Here is a 19,540-nt window from a genome sequence, read left to right on the forward strand (position 1 = left end):
GCAAAGCTGATTCACCTCCTGAGCCTGTCTTTTTGAGTACACTGCCGTATGGGCAGGGCCACTTTTCTTTTTTTGTACCATTATTAAAATTGTTAGTTTTTGTTGTTCAAATATGGCAGAAAATCATACACTTTATTTTGTCTTAATTTATCAATTAATCATTTGATTTAACATTTAAAGAAAACACTAAATCAAACATATGTTTACAAAAGGAAGCTGGCGTTTCAGAAGCTGAAACTTGTGAAAACATTTCACACTGGTCTCCAAATAGATAAGCAATCCATTTGGCCCAAAGGCAGAGTATTTTCCTTTGAGTCATGCAAACAAGAGCCCTCCAATGTCGAAATCACTACTTATTATTTACTTTATAAGACCTCTACCTGGAAGTTGATAGTTGAGGTCTGGGAACATCCTTTTTTTGAGCCAACACATGAGTTTGATCTAACCTCTCACTGCCACTCCTCCTGGGGTTGTCCAATAGGCTTGGCTCACATCTCGCCTTGTGTACTTACGTTAGAGTCAACCAGTGGGATGGAGCAAGTGCACTGGGACCTGATTATTGACTTCACTCTCCACACCGGTTAGTTTCTCACTGCTGAGCTGGTCCGGACGTAGAAGCAGTTTTTTTGCCTTCCTGTTTTTTTCTTTTGTTCAAAGATATCCTGGAAGGTAAAGTTCAGTTTAACTGGCTCTATTTTTAATTGTCAACTTTTTTTTGTCATTGTACAGCATGCTGTGTAGGATGGACATCCAAGCAATTCTATGTCCCTGTAGACTCCTGTACATATTAGAGAGCGGGGAGTGTGTGCATGTGTGTGTGTGTTTGTGCGTAACTTTGAATGGTGGCTATATTGGGCCACTTTCTCCGTCCTTTTGCTGGGAGGCTTTTAGTGCACTGTCTAGGATTTCCATTCAGCGAGGCAGTGAGGGAGTCCGGTGGAGGGAGACGTTCGGGTGTTGTTGGATTTGACTCACACTTACAGGACTGTGATATGCAAAGTTTTTAGGTCACATTCGATGAATCAGTAACTATTTTGATGATTGATTCATTGGTTGTACCCCAAACTTTGTCTTGTCCCACAGTGCCAGTGTTTTGCTTTTTTGACATCACTGCACATTGATAATCTCAGCGTCACCACCAAGACACATGGCATTTTCACTATCTTTTAAGGTTTTGTAGACCAAAAGCCTAATAGTTTAATTGAGAAAATAACGTGCAAAGTATTGGTTACTAGAAAAATGGCATTAGTTGTAGCCTTGTTTCATCTTCAGAAATTATTTAGTTAAATTCCATTGCACATTCAATGTATTTGAAAAAACATCTAATTTTTACTCGCATGTTAAATATTTACCAGTACCGAACAATAACTCCAGTCCAAGTCTGAATATATGAAGCCAACATGAGCATTTCAGAAACAGAAGCATTTTCTGCCAGTGTCTTCTAAATCCAGGCTGAGTGCTCTTTTCCCAGTTTGGCTTTCATACAGCAGTAGTCAATGGGCAGTCTAAACGTTCCCCTAACAGTTAATCTCTCTGCACAAAAGGGCACTTTGTTATGGCAGCTGCTTTGCCGCAAAATGCAAATCTGTAACTACATGTTTTTTCAAAAAACATTCCCTGCATCTTTTTGCTTTCAGGCTCCTTTTTCAAGTTTTATCTGCAGCTCATAGTTTTATTGAACACACACACACACAAACACAACCACACACATACACACAACTTGCTGATTTTGTATTATTATTTTTCACCTCAAAAGCAGGTCAAGTACAAAGACCGGAGGAATTGTTTAGAATGTGGCCAAGGGGACGAGTAACTAAAAAGTGCTGCCTTTCCCCCATTCTCCCCCCCCCCACCCTCTTCCCCCCACTCCTCTCCTCCCTCCACCCCTCTCTCCGCCTGTCACATGTCCTTTTCACAGCATAGAAAAGTTTCTGGATTAGAGCAGAATTAACACAAAGCGGCGACGCCACTCCAGCGACACTCGGCGAGACAACGCAGAAGAGGCGAGAGGGGGGACCGAGACAGAGGGAGCAACACGACGGGGTGAAGACACTAGAGCGAACCTCAACTACCTCTGAAAACTGTGACAGCGAGAGGGCATCCCGGAGAGAGAGAGAGAGAGAGAGGGAGAGAGAGAGAGACCGCAGCAGAGAGGCAGGGGTCTTTGCACACTTGGTCCTGAAGGATGGAGGAGAAGCAGTTAGCTGGGATCCGGGTGAGTTTTGTTCAGTGAACAAACGCACACATGCACACTATTACACTCTTGTGCAATCACCTGTAACACACGCGTACAAGTGAATAAACACAAGGTCCACTGGATGGACTCAGATTCCGGGCCACCATCACTCTCTCTCACCTTTTCCCCAGTTTGAGCTCAAGAAACCAGGTGGTTTCATCTAACAGGCTTTTATTTTCTTATTTTATGCACTGTCCTCTTTTTAAAAGGATTTTGCACTCAGCTTTCCCATTCTATCAACACTTAATCTAAGCTGCTGTTACACAAGGCAAACAATCGTAGAAATAACAAGCATTTAGTTGACAGAGCTGTCCTCACCACGGCAACACAAGGCATGAATCATCTACTAAACATTGTCCAAAAAAACCCCCTAAACTTTATTCAAGGGAACTTTCCAGCCACACCCTCCAGCGATCTGATTTTTGCAGCTCCACTAACAGTTAAAATGTTTTCAGTGTTTTTTTGCCGCTGAGGTTAATGTTTTTTTTTTTAGACGGAGCTGCCTTCACCTGCTGTTCACCATGTGCCCGTGGAGCATGAATCATCAACGAAACGTTGTCCCCTAAAAAGTCAAACCAATTCTTCATCTTTCTTTTATCCAAAGCAACTTGCCACTCACACTGTCCAATAAGCTGATCTCAGTTAACATGTTCACTTGGCTGCTGATAAGAAACCGGGCCACGAGGTAAACGTGTCAGTGTCAGGCCTCCAACAGTTATTGAAGCTTTAAATAGAGGTTTGGCATCATTGGCAGTCAGGTCACTTACCCCCCTTCCACAACCCCTCCTGCCCTCTCTCCCCCCGCTCCCCTTCAGTCCGTCTTGAGACGGTGATAAACACAAACTCCGAGCTCCAACTCTCCTCTGACATTCTCGCACATTTGAAGCTTCACTTTCCTCCCAGATGACATTTTATTCTCCGCTGTGTCCTTTCGAGATGCATATCCGAGATAAAATGCCTGAGCGCTGCCTGAACTTCAGGTGTGTGTGTGTGTGACTGATTAGGAGGGGTGTGTTATCAGTCTCGCCCTCTCTCTCCTCTCACATTTGAACGTGGTTTTCAGAGCTTTTTGTGTGTGTGTGTTTGTGCGTTAGAGTTTTGAGCTACGTGACTACATTAGAATTTGAGACTTTGCCTACTTATCTGCAGATATTTCCCCCGCTGTTTTAAGAAATAATCATCAAGACCCTCCTCATGACCTGTTTGGCCAGTAGGAGGCGATAATCTACATCAACGATCTGTCAAATACCAAGAACTTTGTGGTCCAATTAATACTGGGCAATTAGACCTAGTAGTGTTAACTAAACTTAGAGAAACCGGTTTATATTGCTATTTTTTTGCAAAAGTTGTAAAAGTTTCCATCACACACAAGGAGCAAGGAGGCAGCTGAGCTATCATAGTTCCAGTATCAAGTATTTGAATGTGACTCCGTGTATTCACAAGGGTCTTTGTATCTGAAAGCACCTTCCCTCACAGTAGGAAGACCTTTAGAGACAAAGATTTGCAATTTGTTTTTTTTCATCACCACCATATAGAAACAGCTCAGAAAACAACAACCACTCACGCACACTTGCACACTGCTCGCCTCTTGTGATTGGTCCCTTCTAATGGCTGGGCCTGTTGTTCTCAGCAGTGGTAGAAGCGGTGATGTCAGTCACTCAGACGTCAACAAAGAATGAAAGAAAGTATGTGTGTGAGATTTATGGACAGATTCTTCGTCCTCGCACTCCCATCGCAGGCTGCCTCCTCTTCTTCAGTTATTTTCTACCTATTTCTTCCTCTCCAATCTTTTCACATTCATAAATGAATGGCGAATTTATAAAAAAGGAGTGCAGTGTCTTATCGAAACCAGTCTGTCTGGAATCGGTTGTGTACTTGCTTGTTGCAGATTGCCTTCTGAACCTTAAAAGTGACCTGTATCAACCAGATTAGTTAACCAGTTTTTTATTTGCACTGATGTTATAATCAAGTTCTTTTTCATCAAAAGAAAATACAAACAATTTTTTTTTTTTTCATACTTTGATCCCCAACGCAATCGACACAATCTTCAGATCCAAGTGCACAACTCTTAAAAGTCAGGCTCTATAAATCTGCTAGCTTGGTATAACGCATTGAAGCAACAAATCGAACATGGGGGCTTGTACTTTGTAGATACATTCCTAAAGACAGACAGACTGACAGACTTTTCTGGAACTAGTTTGTTGGTCTTTTTATTTCTTTTTAATTTCACAAACAATCTCCTTATCCTTACGTTTGCTTTGTGAGTGAAGTTTGCCCTTTCCCAACATGTTCTTTTGTGAGTCGCTGCCTTTTCTTTACCGTCTGTTTGAATGTATTTATGTTGGCCCAGATGGTTGGTTGGTGGATGGACACGTCACTGTAAATCTCATGATACACAAGGCGCCCGCTTCCTGCTACAGCTTGGCTCGGCTGGTCGCCTTCTGCCGGGGTCCTTTCACGTCCAAACGTAGTTTCCTCGCTGGTTCAGTGTTCAAAGGAGAGCCCCCTTCCCCTTAATCTTCCAGCGTTGTCTTTGACCGCCCTGGAAGCCGCCACTTCCACCGAGCGGATGAGCAGATGGTGCCCTGGCAAGGGCTTTCACCGATAGCCGTTGCTTTGTTCCTACTCCTTAGTAACTTCTTTTTCCACTTGTTGTCTTAAAAATGTCTGCTCTCTGGATGTATGGATGTGGGATGTGAGAGGAGGGGGAGGAGATTGGCCCAGGTTTCGCTCATTTGTCCACCTAGTGCTGAATTCATGTGTCTGGCTGTGCTGACCACTGGTGCCCCTCCATCACTCTTAAGGCCAATTGGAGGGAGGGGTCACCTCAGACTTGCGCATCATCAAAGTTCGACACTGGCAGAACGTTTTCATTGACAGTGTTGGATATTATTAACCCAATATTTTTAATTGGATATAAGATGTTGCGGTTATGAAATGCTGGTACAGATGTTTGTAAAATAACAAACCACTAATGCACACTGTAGCTCTGCTTCAGGCTAAGGTGACTTAAACACATAGTTCAGTGAAGAATTTGAAATTTTATTTTAGCTGAAGCCATTTAATGAGAATGTTTCTGGATCAGCTCTGATACTCAAGTATGCTGTGTTAGCTCCATTTGTACCCCTTGAGTGTGTGTGGGGGGGGGCGCGCGCCTACGTGTGTGGCATTTCCCAAAGGTTGTGGGGCTAATGTGTGCTGTTGGCTGTGAAGTGGAAATTAAATGGAAAGAAATAGTGGAACCCACAGCCACAACCTCCCCAAGGTCAGAAAACTCACACATACAAACACTGACACAAAACTGATGTTCGTACACATAAGATACACACATTATAGAATACTATAGCACATGAACATATTACACATCTTTACAGTCCTCGCAGATAGATAAGTCAGAACTGTTTGATGCACTAATGTAGATTCAAGAGAAATATTCTCTCTCTTTTGCTCCTTTTGTAAATAATGAAATAATGGATACACAATCTGTTTCGAGACTTAAAGCTGCCAGACTGTGACTTTTACCCTTTAACTGTGATAAAGCTGTGCAGGCCAAATAGTGGTCCAGCAGCAGATTTTGGACTCACTCAGGATTTTATGTTTTTTTTTGTCGCTCACCCTGTCATCACACTCAAAAAGCATCTCTGTGAGCATTTCTCAATATTCCTTTTTGTTAATCGCGCCCTCCAAAGCTATGAGTCGTCATGATTTGAGTGCAGTTGTTATTATTACAGATGAAACTTGACCGTCATTTTTGTCCTCGTGTACGAAGCACATTGAGTTGCCAGTCAGCCAGTGTACTTATAACAGCGGTGCTCAGCAACCGTGTTGACTGCCTCTGGGGCAAGGGGCCAACAAACAGATGTGAACCGAGCGCCGGGGGAAGAGCCGTGAGGGCAGGTGGGGGGAGAAGAGTCAGACATGATTTCTGTTCCTGATTTCACCCTTCGACTGACTGGCTGAATGGAAAGGAAGGCGGGGGGGCGGGGGGGGGAATACACGCAGCCGTTCGGGCCACAGGCAGTGCCCACCGTCAGTTTAACGGCAGCTACTGTGGCGAACGTATAATTGAGGGACAAGGGCCACAAATGCCAAACACGTCCACTGCTGGGCACTCTTTAAAAGGTAACCCACCACCAACCAACCCCCCGTGTACGCTGACAAACACACACACATACACAGTACAGAGAGGGAGGGAAAAAGGACCCCATTGTGTTTTGAACCTTTTTAAGATTTCATTTGGAAAAACCACTCGGGCTGAAAATTTCGTTTTTCAGATTTTCTTCCTCTCCCCCCTCTTTTTCTGCTTTAATGGGTCTCCCTCCCTCCAGCTCCACAAGAAAAAGACAGGCTAGTTAGAAAAAGGGGACTTCACACTCTTCCTCCCTTGTCCTCTGAAGTCGGTGAAATTATGGACAGGGCTCTGACATTGTATCCGCACAACGGAGCCCTTAAATCTCCTGCGGTTTCTTTTAGTATTATTATCATTTTCAAAGGTTTCCAATTGAACTCTTTTCAAAGGCCTTTTCAGAACCATATTTAGGTAATTTGTTGCGCTTGAACCCAACCTGCTCCCTGGCTCTGTATGTATGTGTGTGTGAGTGTTGAATGGCAGCTATAAGCCTGGGACGAGGGGAGGTCTGCCTTTCTCAGGGGCCGGACAGCCCTCTCCTGCTCGGTCACACACCGCCCCTGTGATATTTATCACTTTCCCTCCTCTCCCCGTTGTCTCCTCCCCTTCCAGCCCCTTTCAGACATGACATCTGTATGTAGCAGTTCCTGTTTTCATGCGTTTGATTTTATGATGGCTGTTTAAAAAAAAAAGAAAAAAGTCTGGGCCGATGGAGGAACAGAAACAAAGTAATATTTATCAAGGAAGAGCAGCAGTTGTCTCCTAAGAGATCAAATATTAGGTATGATGATGTTTATCCTCACAGCTTGATTGTCAATGAGCACTGGGAGGAGGCTCAGCCTCAAATGATGATGGATGTTCAGATAAACATTAAAAAGTGCTAAAGCCATTAGTTTGTCTTTAAAACCTATTTTGTCTTTCTCTTTCAAGTTAATGGTTCACTCTTATCTGACTCTAACCCTCCTCATTTGCTGCTTTAAATGCTCAGCAGCCTGTTGGTTTACAACTTGGGCAGGATGATGGATGATTCATGATCAGAGCGATAAGATTTAAACAGAAGAATCAAAACAATGCTGAAAGACTAAAGCACCGTTTTCAGACCTTTTTCGTCAAACCATAGCGCACACATAGACATTTGAAAACACACTATATTTCACGTTATCATCTTATCTACTTTCCACACCAATACTGTGTTTTATTAAACTGAATTAGTTTAAGCGTACCTAATGAATTAACAGGTGAGTGTGGATTAATTTGATCTGTTGTAACATGGATTTGTTTCATTTCAAGAAGCCTGGAAAATATTATAAACAGTTTACAGACTATAACAATGTTAGTTTTACATGAATTTGAGTAATTTTGTCACTCATACATGGCTGTTTAAAGAAAAAGACAATACACCACATTAAAATAACAGTAGATGAGACAAAGTGTAACTTACTCATACCATGACAGCAGTGCTTCCTTAATTACTATAGACAGCTATAAAGACATTTCTCCATTCATAGATAGATTGGTTATTAATTTGAAAGGCACAGTGGACATTAACAGCTGAGTTAATTGTAAAGGTACATTTTTTTTAAGTATCTTAGTAAAAAATGATTCATTATCTTCAGATAACTTCAGTTTTTATTTCATTCATTAATATGTCTCTGATAACTTGAGACTTGTGAACAAGTTGCTGGATCCCTGCAGTATTCAGTCTGATTGTGTCACTTGGGTCTTTTCAAGCAGATGCTGACATCGTCTATAGAAGAGCTCCTCTGAAAGGAGCTTTTGCTCTTGAACATCCTGCTCCCACTTCAACCAGTAGAGGAGAAAGCGACCCATCGCACTTTGGTGTCTGACATGAATGTAACGTTTAGAAAAAAAGGTTGACAAACACACAAATGTCACAAATGACACACTAAAGACACACTAATTAATAGCTAGGTAGGATTACGTCACATGATCTTTAATGGGCAGATGGATGTTGGTCTGGTTTTCATGGAATTGTAGACGTTAGTTTAATCTAACCACCTGGTCCTGGTTGAAATTTGAGTTTCGAGTTTTATTCTTGACTTCAAAAAGATGTGCGTTTCAAGCTCACTTTCAACTCCAGTCCAATCTCCTCACTGCTTTTCTGCAGTAACTGTTTGTCCCCCTGTGCCTTGACTCACAGGTCTTCCTCAACTTCTATTTTCGTCTCACTTCTTTCTAGTTGTACTGCTTCATTTTGTCTGATTTGTCCTTGTCTGTAGGCTTTCAGAAAAATGTGTACACCTACAGACATAATAAACGCAGTGTACGGACAGAAGGCTCCCTCTTTATCCGCATACGTATCTAACCTTGAGCATAAATGTTGTGTATAAGTTCCTGCGTCTTGGTGCAGCGATGGATAGATTAACCTTTTTTTTATGTTGATGCTACACAAGTAGTAATTCATCATCATTCATGTATGTTAGACGCTGGCACCTTTTCTTAGTGAAAGATGAAGTCATAATTTGTGTCCCTCTGTTTTCCGCTCTTTCTCTCTCTCGCCACATTTCAAGCGCAACAGTGACTTCTGCCACGTGAGGCCAACTTCAGTCACATGTTCCCCCCTTTCATCCCCAGCAATGGTCCCATATGTTTTTCAAAATGTGTATGTTGTGTGCTTTTTCCGGCCCGATTTGTTCCCATGCCTTCTCTCCGATGAGCCTCGTTCTCCCCGGGGGTCCGAGCCGAAGCCTCACGCTATTTATACAGACCGAACAGCTGGGGCCCTCCCAGCCAAAGCAGTGAGGGATGAGGGGTCGGGGGGATGGGAAAGCGAAATTATCGTGGAAACTTCAGGTTAAACCAAGCGTTGGAAATGTCTCTCTGTTCCCTCTTTTTTCTACCTCTTCATCATTTGTCTTTCTTCCCTGGGTGTCCAGCGTGGCCAGTTCAGGTCCCGGGCACCTCGGGTCAGCCGGACTGTCGGACAAACATCCCTCACTCGTTTGAACCTTGTTTCCCCGTCTCCCTTCCATCCTTTTGCAGATTCATCGGCCCATTTCTGCTCCTGTTTGTATGCTCTCTGCTGCTGATGTCTTCTTCCTGTTTCTTCACTCTGACACAGTTTCTCTTTTCCCCTCGTCCAATTAACGAACTTGCTGTTTCGGACTGAATAAAAATGGGTGATTTCCCCTCCTAACTGTGCTACAACGCATTTTCTTCCATTGCTGCTCCTGACAAAGCCGACCTGCTGATGCAAAACGGAGCTTTCTGTGTCTCTTTCCTTTTTCTTCTGCTATATGGCTGCTGCGGTGCATGTCCCATTGTGAACCATCAACGCAGTGAAGTTACATGTATCTCCTCGCTGCTCTTTCCTTCACTTTATTCCATCAGGCCTTCCCTTCACTTCTCTTATCCCTTATCTTCTCTCGACTTCTCTACCTCTCAGTTTTTCCTCATATGATGCACTCAGGAGGGAAGAGGCAGTCTGGCTTATTGATGCTTCCTTCAGTTTGGAGGCCCTTCTCACAGTAAGACGTCTCATCATAGGCCTGCTAAGCTAACGAGAGGTGAAGTGATATTAACCTAATTGCTGTAAGGGACAGATATATAGATCGAGGGGGATCTGCTGAGCCCAGACACGACATTGTGAGAATAGCCTTTCAGTGTGAGAGCAGGTTGATCCATGGATATTAAAAGACAAGAAGTCAGGCTGAGGCAGGCAACTTAATATATCTGTTAAAGTGTAACAGTCTATGTGCTCAGTCAAAGCCTAAATCAGTGTGTACATTAAGTTTGTAAGCTCTTATAGATTAAAAATTCCCTGTCGAGACATAATTTCAGATTTGTGTGGATGGCGTGAGTGAAAATTATAAATCATAGGGGCTCCAGCAATGCAACCTTTTTTATAAGGTGATGTTTAAGACAACTATAGGTTCCAAGTCCATTCACCTGAAACAGCTTCCATGACATCTTGCGTTTTCCTACATGTTTTGGTTAGTTTGCCTTCATCAGACTTAAGGGACTGAATCTTAAAAAAAAGAATCAATGTCATTACAACACCACTGCCAAGGCTGGTGCCCTATCGTTTTCTTTTTTCTCAGAAAAGAAAAAAATACTAATATTAAGTTGAGTTTAGTTTTCTCTCCTTTTTTTCTCTAGTTAATCCAATAATCACTGATTTGAATGTTTTGGGATTATATTGCTGTTTGCTTGACCTCTGCTTTTGAGTTTAATCTTTTTGTCTCGTGTCTATGTTTTCATGTGTGAGGCACTGGTGGTTGAATGTGTATGTATGTATGTGTTCCGTCAAAGTGGGCTTGAGTTTCAAAATCCAATGATTTGTCTAACTAGTCATATAGTTTAAACTGGTTTGGTAATATCAGGAAAAACATTGCATTTAGGTTGTACTGCATGGGCGGCAATTGAACAAAACTGGCCTTAAAGCAGACCACCTAACAGTCCTACTTCGCTTCAGTCTGTGAAAACAACATTGTGCACAAGGAAGTTTTGCAATGTTTCACTAAAAATGAATTGTTTTTCATTGGCCTTTTGGATCAGAAACTGTCTCTGCCCATACAAGAAAGGCCTGGGAGATATATATATATCACAAGGATGCAGTGATATTTGAATTTAGACAGATAGTGCTTTGAAAAACGGGGAGAAAAACACGAGGGAGGAGATGAAATGAAAATAATTCAAAAGAAAGGAGATAATTTTCTTCCTCTGACTTATGTCTTTGTGTCTGTTTATTTAAATCTTCCTGTCACTTTTTCTCCTTACTTTCCTCTGCCAGCCCTTGAACCTGCTGCATGCTCTGCTGTGTTTGTGGAGTCAGCCACTCCAAAAATACCCCAAATCTCCTCCACGGTCCAAAAGACACCAAAATAATATTCTTTATGCTGTCAGAGCTCCACCGTGTATGTTTTGTGAAGCTTAAAGTGTGGGCTCTCTACAGGCTCGCTAGCTGTGACCCAGGAAGTATTTTTCTTATTGTAGTGCAAGATGCATGATGTTAAGTGCAGACTGAAAATGACTAATCTGTGCTTTTGCTGATTGCTTACCATAGCCTTTATATAAAGATGGAAAATGCGTCTCCACTTCTTTCCACTTTCCAGAAATGAAGCCCAAATATCCTTGGTAAGAATGTTACTATTTTGCACCGAAGACGTCATTTGGAGCCAGAGTCTGTGCTGTAGTGATTTGGGGAGGGTTAAACAGAGTATTCAGGTAATACAAATGCTCATCCAATCACAAATCAATCTCAGCTGTCTATCATCATGTTTGACCCCACTTTTATACCATCAAATTAAAACTAAACTTCCTGGTTAAATGAAAAACTAATTTTAGAACAATCTTAGGGAAAACAATTTAGTTTGTAGTGTGGGCCATGTCTTATCCACGGACATAGAGGAAGCAGGTTTAATAATATATACTGCAGCCATCCACAAGGGGCAGTCAAGACAATTTGGCTCCACTTCTGGGGAGCAGTAATGTCGTCCATCATTATCTACAGTCTATGTTGCTTAAATGAAACACCTAAATGTAGTGCATTTGAAATGGAGCTAGACAAATGCAATGTTAATATATAATAAAGATTGTCCTCACATCAAGATAAGGACTTATTCACTAGTATTCGATCAATGCATCAATTTTGAATATCGCTGTGCTAGAGTATAGGTGGGTGGCAGATAATGTGTGATTGTGTTTGCTTGAATCTGACTGTAATGTGTAATCATCTTATTCGTTTTAACCAGAGCTACATAAAAACAGGCTCTGGCATCAGTAGCCATGTGGCTGTCAGTGTTGATGCTATTGATGATATAGTGACACACTTTCAAAGAATGTGTATAAAGAGTAAATCATTGTATTGAATCGAACAGCTGTTAACAGTGTTGTTAAACCAACATGTCAGAATGCAAACGTTCAACATTTGTGTTCAAAGTTTCTCATCTCACCTTATCTGCCCCCTCGTCTGGGGTGTGTGGCTGAAACCTCGCGTCTCCCACATGCCGCAGGAACCTTTTTATTACCTGCTCGATTTAAACGTCTAGTTAATAGGACGAGTGAGGAAATGTGAGACTTAAGCTGCATTAATCTTCAAATTACCGCGTATTTGTCCCGGCCATCACTGGGGATATTGGTTTGTCAGAGTGCAAGCTTAAAATGAAATTGGAAAAGGAAGCTTTTTTTTTTCCTGTCCGTCTTTTATCGCTCACTTTTCGTTTGAACGTCGTGAAAGTCATCATGTGTTGTTTCCCATGTATGTCGAGCGACGGAATCTGAGATCTGCATGTGTTCGGCCTCAGGCTCTCATGTAATGGATGTTGGCGTGTCTTTGGAAATTAACAGAAAAGCCGTGTGGAGAGAGGAGATCTCTGCCCGCCCTCCTCACTGCTGGTCTTTACACTGGGGGGGGACATAAAATGGTGATCACACAAGCATTTCCCCATCAGCATGCCGAGGTGTCCTTGGGCAAGATACAGACCCCCTACATGCCCCTCATAGGAAAAGTGCTGCCCATAGTAGCCCCAAAGAACAGGTGTATAGGTCTTAACCAATAGACCTAAATTTAGTCTATTAGACAGAGGTCATTGTGGTCATTTGCAGTGTGAAAACATTTTGTGTATAGTTCAGACTTTCGGGACCAATTGCAGGAAGTTGAGAGCATGAAACAGTAAGTGGCGCGGCTCGCAGGGTTGCTTAGAGTCTTCACCTCCAACAATTAAATGTTTGAATAACGAGGAAGATCATTTTGCTGGTAGTAACATCATAATGATATTACAGTGGCAACGTTATTCACAGAATGAATTGGTTCATTAATTTTCTCCATTCAAAGACTACTCTTTGCAATTTGAAAATAGAAACTACACTAGCTGAATTGGTAACACGTCGACGTGAGATGCACGCCCGTGTACTAGCCAATCAATGTCAAGTATTGGAAAAACCTAAGAAGACTCCTGTTTCAGCATCATGATTATCTATCTAATCAGCTTAGGTTTGCTGGCTAGTGTCATTCCTCATTTTTACTGATTAGGTTAGATTACTGATCAATAGGGGACCTCACAGTTGGAGTACGCTGAGCAGGACCACAAGTCACTCTACTTTAAAAAAAAAACAATATGTTCCTCCTTAACAGTCAAACACTGACTTCTCTGTCTAACGTTAAATAGAGAATTAATAATAGTTTATAATAAAGCTAAAAAAACTGTTACTTCACATGTTTGTCCTTGTTTAGTTAGTTTTGCCAAAAGACCATTATCAGATTAAGTTTTTTTTTAAAGCACGCTTCTTATCATAAACAACACAGACTAAGTGTGAAAGGAGCTGTGATCTCATATAGATGTGTTCTTTGTTAATCCAGAAGCGGTTGTTCTTATTAGCTGTAAACCCAGCCTGAACAAATCCAGCCAGTCCCTGAGGCCTGTTAAGAAGAAAGCCTTCAGACATAAATACACAATTCATTTGAGTCCCTCAGTACTTTAAGGACCGCCCGGACAGTGCAAAGACGTACTGGCATGCAAGTGTTGGTGGAGGTGCTCTCAGGAACAGTTCAGGCTCTTGGAATCGGGAACATCTTCAGGCTTCTCTGCTGTTGAATATTCAGTAAACATCCTCAGAGTGCACGTTTATATTGTCTCTCACAGGCTAAGTGCCTACACAAAAAAGCAAGTGAAATTTTAACAAGTTGGTGTTGTTATCAGCAGCAGCATCTGTGCTTCTCTAATTGGAGCTAAATGACCTCACATAATAGCGCAATTAGTTAACGATACAAATCCGTCCTCCCTCAACAAACAGCCTGCTGCAGCCCCAACAAGCTTTTAAAGCATATTTAATGTCCCCTTCCATACTGAGAGTGTGTGTGTGTGTGTGTGTGGCACTTGTTAAACCCCCTAACAGACCCATCTGAGGCAGAGCTGGTAAGAGGTGTCTGGATCCCTGTGAAGGAACTAATGATCTACCATAGTTTATTTCTCTAGCACAAACACACACACTGGCACACGCACACACAAACACACACAGTGGTAGAAGGTTGTGAATTATTCTAGTCTTTGTTGGAACTCTAAAATAGATGATCTCTTGCTGCACGTTTGTATGTGTAGGTGTATGACAATTTGTGGTCACAAAAAAGCCACAGCATGAACTCCCACCACCACCTGCTGACTGCAGTGACCTGTAAGCATGGGTTTAAATCTGAAAACACTCACACAGAGCACATCGTGCTTTTCCAAAAGAAGCATTTCTTTAAAATTGTTGTTGGTTTTGTGTTGCTGTTGAACCGAAGGTCTTAACCTGCAGTAAGTGGGTCCCTGCAGTAGAGGACTCACAAATAGCGTGCCCCACATGTGTTGTGTTTAGCTGGAAGTGTACTGTCTGCTGCACAGATTCATAGTGCACCCATATTGAAAACCCTTTTCCTACCTTTTAGTAAGGAATATTGTCAATGGGCGAATTGAGCTCCTGCTATAGCTGCTGTGGGCGAAACGTACCACCTAGGCACCAGAGCACTGGGTCGTACACCCAGTCCCACCTCACACAAAATAGAATAAACTAAGCTATTTCCTTACCATTACAGCAAAAGTCATCATGTCAACATGTTTCATTTTCTTTTCTGTAGAGAAAAATTTAGTGAAATGGCTTCACTAGATCACAAAATGTGTTTTTTGTAAACGAGAGGATTACTGAGCCTTTTTTTCCCTTTTAATCTTCCATGATTTTGTCCTCACAATTAGCATCAGAAGTTTTTTAGGGAGACACCCTCAGGCTGAACTGACCAATCACATTTCTTAACATGGTAACTGCGTAGTTGCCATAGTACTGATGAGATGCTAGATTTCAGAGTAAAAAAGCTGATTGAGCCATAGAGAAAAGTAGCCATCCCCAACCTGAGAGGAATTCAGTTTTTTTATGTTTAAACATAATCCTAGCCCGATATCTTCCCCAATTGCAGGAACTTGCAGCTTAAAATTACGATTATTTCTCAAAAGTTGTCTTTGGGACATGATGAGCTCTGGTCAGGTCAGGTCAGATCAAATCATCTATTAACTACAGTCTACATTATAGCTACAGAGGCCACATGTAGATTCAATTAAATCCAGTGTTGAGGAAGATACTTTTAAATTGTAGCTGGTGACAAAAGAAGCTAATTTTCTATGGGAGTTACAGCAATGCTAAACTTTTAGGTTATACAAAGTAGCAAGCTTCACAACACACTACTCAGTTAACCTAGCCAAATGTAAAAAGTACAGTAATACAACCAATAAACCATGAGTCTTTATGGACAATTTTTTATTTACACCAGAAAATAAATGTATTTGGTTGTCAAAGGATTGGTTGTTTGTGATGGGGCAAATGTTTAGCTTCAGCATGTGGCTGTTGGGTGTAGGAGCTTGACAGAATGGAGCAGAGTATTGTTAAGAGGCGGTGGACTAGTTGCACAAAAACTTGGAATATGGGCAGAAAATTAAACAACACACCTGACCACGTGTGGCGGCCCTGAAAAGTTTTTATAAGTAATTGCAGTGGGAATAAATATAAAAAGAAAGAAGTCGAGCTACGGTGCTATTTAGTGGGAAAAAATGAAATTTCATGCCCATAAATGTTGCGTCATTTAAAAGCTACCCTCTAGGCTGCAGGGCAATGCAGTTAAAATAATATCATAGCTGCACTACACCCTGGTATTGTAACTAATATTAGGTAACTAAACAAACATCTTCCCAAATATCATCATGATAAATTAGCTCATGTAATATCATAAGAGTAATCAACGGCTCTACAGAATGAATAACAAGTAGCTGCCTATGTGCATTAGTTCCCCCTCAACAATAATCAGTTTGTTCTCAATGTGTAAATGCAGGACTATTTGCTGAGAGCACTTGTTTTCATTGCCCTCACTACTTCCTATGAGCACCCTGAATAGGGCGGATATATGGTAATGATTCCTTTATTGGATCCCCTGTGAGATTCTAACCCTCTGAATTGATAGACAAATGAATGGCATCCTGTCTGCGTTGATCATCTTGTGTTAAACATAACTTGAAGGCCTCCACTCAAGCGGCAATGGCCATTGTCCCCGGCTATCAAACACCCATTAGGCTGAGCGCCAATTGCCTGTCCACGTTTGACACGTCTCGCACCAAGATCCAGTCATGAGAAGGTGACGCTGAGTGACACGCTGAAAGACGGTGTGTTGTTCCTGCCGCTTCAGTGATGTATTTATTGAAGTCGCCATCGCGCCCCTGTTGTGGATGCACTACCTTTCCTCATTGTGTGCTCACTTCCTCGCTTTCACCTCGGGCTCTTTGTTGTGGATAACCATTAGCCATATGGTGGTAAACAGGGACAACAATGCATGCAACAAAACAGGGGCTCAGGAGGGAAGCGATTGAATTTGAAAGGGTTAGGGTTAGGGTTGAACATGTCGTGGAAGGAGGAGGGTTCTGGCTCGGTCGGCCTCTGTGTTACATGGCAGGGGGGGAGGGGGGGGCATTGGCAATGTCAGGATGTAGAGACGGACGAGGATTTGGAAGAGTCAAGTGCCGCTGAAAGGGAAGTTGTTGGTGGTCTGCAGAGTTGCGGCAGCTGCCTCTGAAAACAAACGGAAGAGAGACAGAGAGGTGTGGAGGGGGGATGAGGAGGGAGGGGGATCGTACAGGCCAGTCCAGTGGAAGGCGTGCAGGCTCCTCACTTGTGGGCTCCTCACTTTTTTTGTTCCCTCACTTTAATCTGTTGGGAGAATGAGTGAGGGAGAGAGAGAGAGAGCTTGGCTGGAGCCCACGGGTGCACCAGACCTCCCCCCATTTTACTCAGGCCAGCTAAAGTAAAAGTTCAACACCCCCCCTATCCCCTCCGCCACCACCATCGGTCCTCCTCTCTCCCTGCTTGCTCGCTCTGTATTCAGCCTAGGTGCTGGAGTGACAACGAGCCATTCATTGTGGAGGTAGAGGGAAAAGACTGTGGATCTTTCCTGTGTCTTTTTTGGGAGATGGTGGGAGCTGGGGAGAAAAGAGGGGAGGCGGACGACAGAGGAGAAGGAGGAGGAAGGGTGCATATTCCTAAAATTCGACAGAAAAAGGGGCAAATAAGAGAAAGTAAAAGAGTGAGAGGAGAGAAAGAGGGAGGGTTGAGTAAAAAAGTAAGGGCGCAAAGGAGGGAGGGATGGAGGGGAGGCAGAGCTGGAATCACAGAAGGATGGGAGGGGGAGAGAGAGAGTGGGGAGAGAGAGAGTGGGCTACCATGCCGAATGAGCAAGAGAGGCGGAGAGGAAGCAGAACTCCATCAGATGAAATGAGGTGAAAGTAATTCAGGCATTAATCAAGCCAGGGCAAAAGGGAGGGTATACTGTGTTTTCTCCCCCCTCCTTCGCTTCGGAACTGAAAGGCAAGGTGTGAATGAAGGAGCCCACAGTGGCCAGCAGAGAAGCACCACTGGGTCACAGCATCAAATCATGTCTGAGTCGAACACCATTGCGGCTTCCACAGCAGACCAGGTCAGTTCAAGCTGTCATGTTGTTTTTCTGTTTTTGTTTGTTTCATTTTCTTGTTAACTTGTATCCGAGGCCAGCGTGCTTGGTTGTGCCTCCCACTGACTCTAGGAATGGGATCTTGCTAGAGGACTAGGAAGAAAAAAAAGAGCTGTGCCCCAAGTTCCGGTCTGATGTATATCATCTTTAGATCCAAATTCGGAAGTAGTTAGAGGGAGTTTCTAAGAGCAACTGTGAGTGTGTGTTTCTTGGACTATCAAAGCAACGATTGTTTTGCCCGGAGCTGCCTGGACAACGGTACAGGGTCCTGAAAGAATTGAATTCATCAAGACGAGCTATTGTCTACGCCGCCTTATTTTTCAGTGATCATTCAAGGGGGTCTGTGACGACTCAATACCCCCCGCACCACGTGAGGAGGGGGACGCAGCTCTTTAAAAACCTGACCACGTGTGGCGGCCCTGAAAAGTTTTTATAAGTAATTGCAGTGGGAAGTCCGGGCAGCCCTGTGAGAGATGGGGTTGGTAAGGAAGTGGGCTGGTCCGCCGTGTGTGTGAAAGAGAGTGACAGAGGAGAAAAGCGGTAGTGTCCAGAAAAGGCAGATATTTATGCCCCCCAAGCCCCAACTCCCCCACCTTCAACAAGCTACTTTAATCGCACACTTTGGCAAATAATCCTTGGCTCAGCTTTCGTTATTTTACTGTCAGATTACTTTGAGACAATAAAATCATAGAATTTGTTTAAGATAAGATATAACAACTACTTTCATTATAGCAGCTGAAGTGTGTTTGTTACTGTGTGTGTGTGTGTGTGTGTGTGTGTGTGTGTGTGTGTGTGTGTGTGTGTGTGTGTGTGTGTGTGTGTGTGTGTGTGTGTGTGTGTGTGTGTGTGTGTGTGTGTGTGTGTGTGTGTGTGTGTGTGTGTGTGTGTGTGTGTGTGTGTGTGTGTGTGTGTGTGTGTGTGTGTGTGTGTGTGTGTGTGTGCATCCGACCTTGCTGCCGGCTTACGTTGTTAGCCAAGTCCTTGTCTCCTGTTTCTGATTGCTGCTGTTGGGGCTGAGTCAGCTTGCTATAGTTCTGTTGGCAAATGCCCAAAATGCACACACACAAACCTGCAAGCATATGCACAAACATTAGATTTTTGGTTTCACAAATGCAACAACACCTGCTCAGATTGCTTACATTGTGTGTGTGTGTGTGTGTGCTCTCTACAACGGTGTGTGTGTGTGGGCTCTACAACGGTGCACATGGTAATCCTCTCATTCTGGATGTTTTAGGTTTGTTACATTAAAACATTTCTCCCAAAACCTTGACTGACAGGACTAAGCATCTTAACAGGTTAACATCATTTCAAACTGAGGTCATTCAGTGTCTTTCCTGCCAAGAAACATTGTAACATCTTCATGATGGGATGTTATTTATCTATAGTCTCAAGGGCTGGCAAACCCAATGTAACAAAAACATATTAAGTCAATTGTTAATCATTGTGCCAGGCGTGGTATTGTCGATATTTGTTCACTTAGAGATTTAAATGCAAAAAAACATGTGCCTTGAATCCACAGTTTTGCCGCTGTTCCTTGCTTGTTTTCTCCCAGTTTTTCCTCAGTGGTAATGGAGTGGTAAGCAGGAGGTTCAGCAGAAATCCCTGTAGGTTGGTACAGTTTCAGGCTGATTACTGTGGCTTGACTCAGGTGCAGACTGAGCTGATAACGCTAGGCGCTCGAAAGCTCTCCTCATTC

At 42.9% G+C, this 19,540-nt stretch overlaps 1 protein-coding gene across 3 annotated transcripts in view; it reads left to right on the plus strand.

Annotated features, from left to right (window-relative positions):
- Positions 1–508: 508 nt before the first annotated feature.
- Positions 509–19,540, plus strand: part of slc6a9 (solute carrier family 6 member 9) — a 59,490-nt gene continuing 40,458 nt past the window's right edge. Inside the window, exons 1-2 of one of the 3 annotated variants that reach the window (XM_062404182.1) lie at positions 509–669; positions 1,919–2,215. In XM_062404182.1, the coding sequence (XP_062260166.1) occupies positions 2,186–2,215 (30 nt within the window). In that variant the 5' untranslated portion in view covers positions 509–669; positions 1,919–2,185. Of the gene's footprint in view, positions 670–1,918; positions 2,216–17,493; positions 17,812–19,540 lie in introns of those variants that run through there. The other 2 variants (XM_062404183.1, XM_062404181.1) reach the window with 2 other exon arrangements.

The sequence above is a fragment of the Platichthys flesus genome, chromosome 14 (assembly GCF_949316205.1).
Source record: "Platichthys flesus chromosome 14, fPlaFle2.1, whole genome shotgun sequence".
Taxonomy (NCBI): domain Eukaryota; kingdom Metazoa; phylum Chordata; class Actinopteri; order Pleuronectiformes; family Pleuronectidae; genus Platichthys; species Platichthys flesus.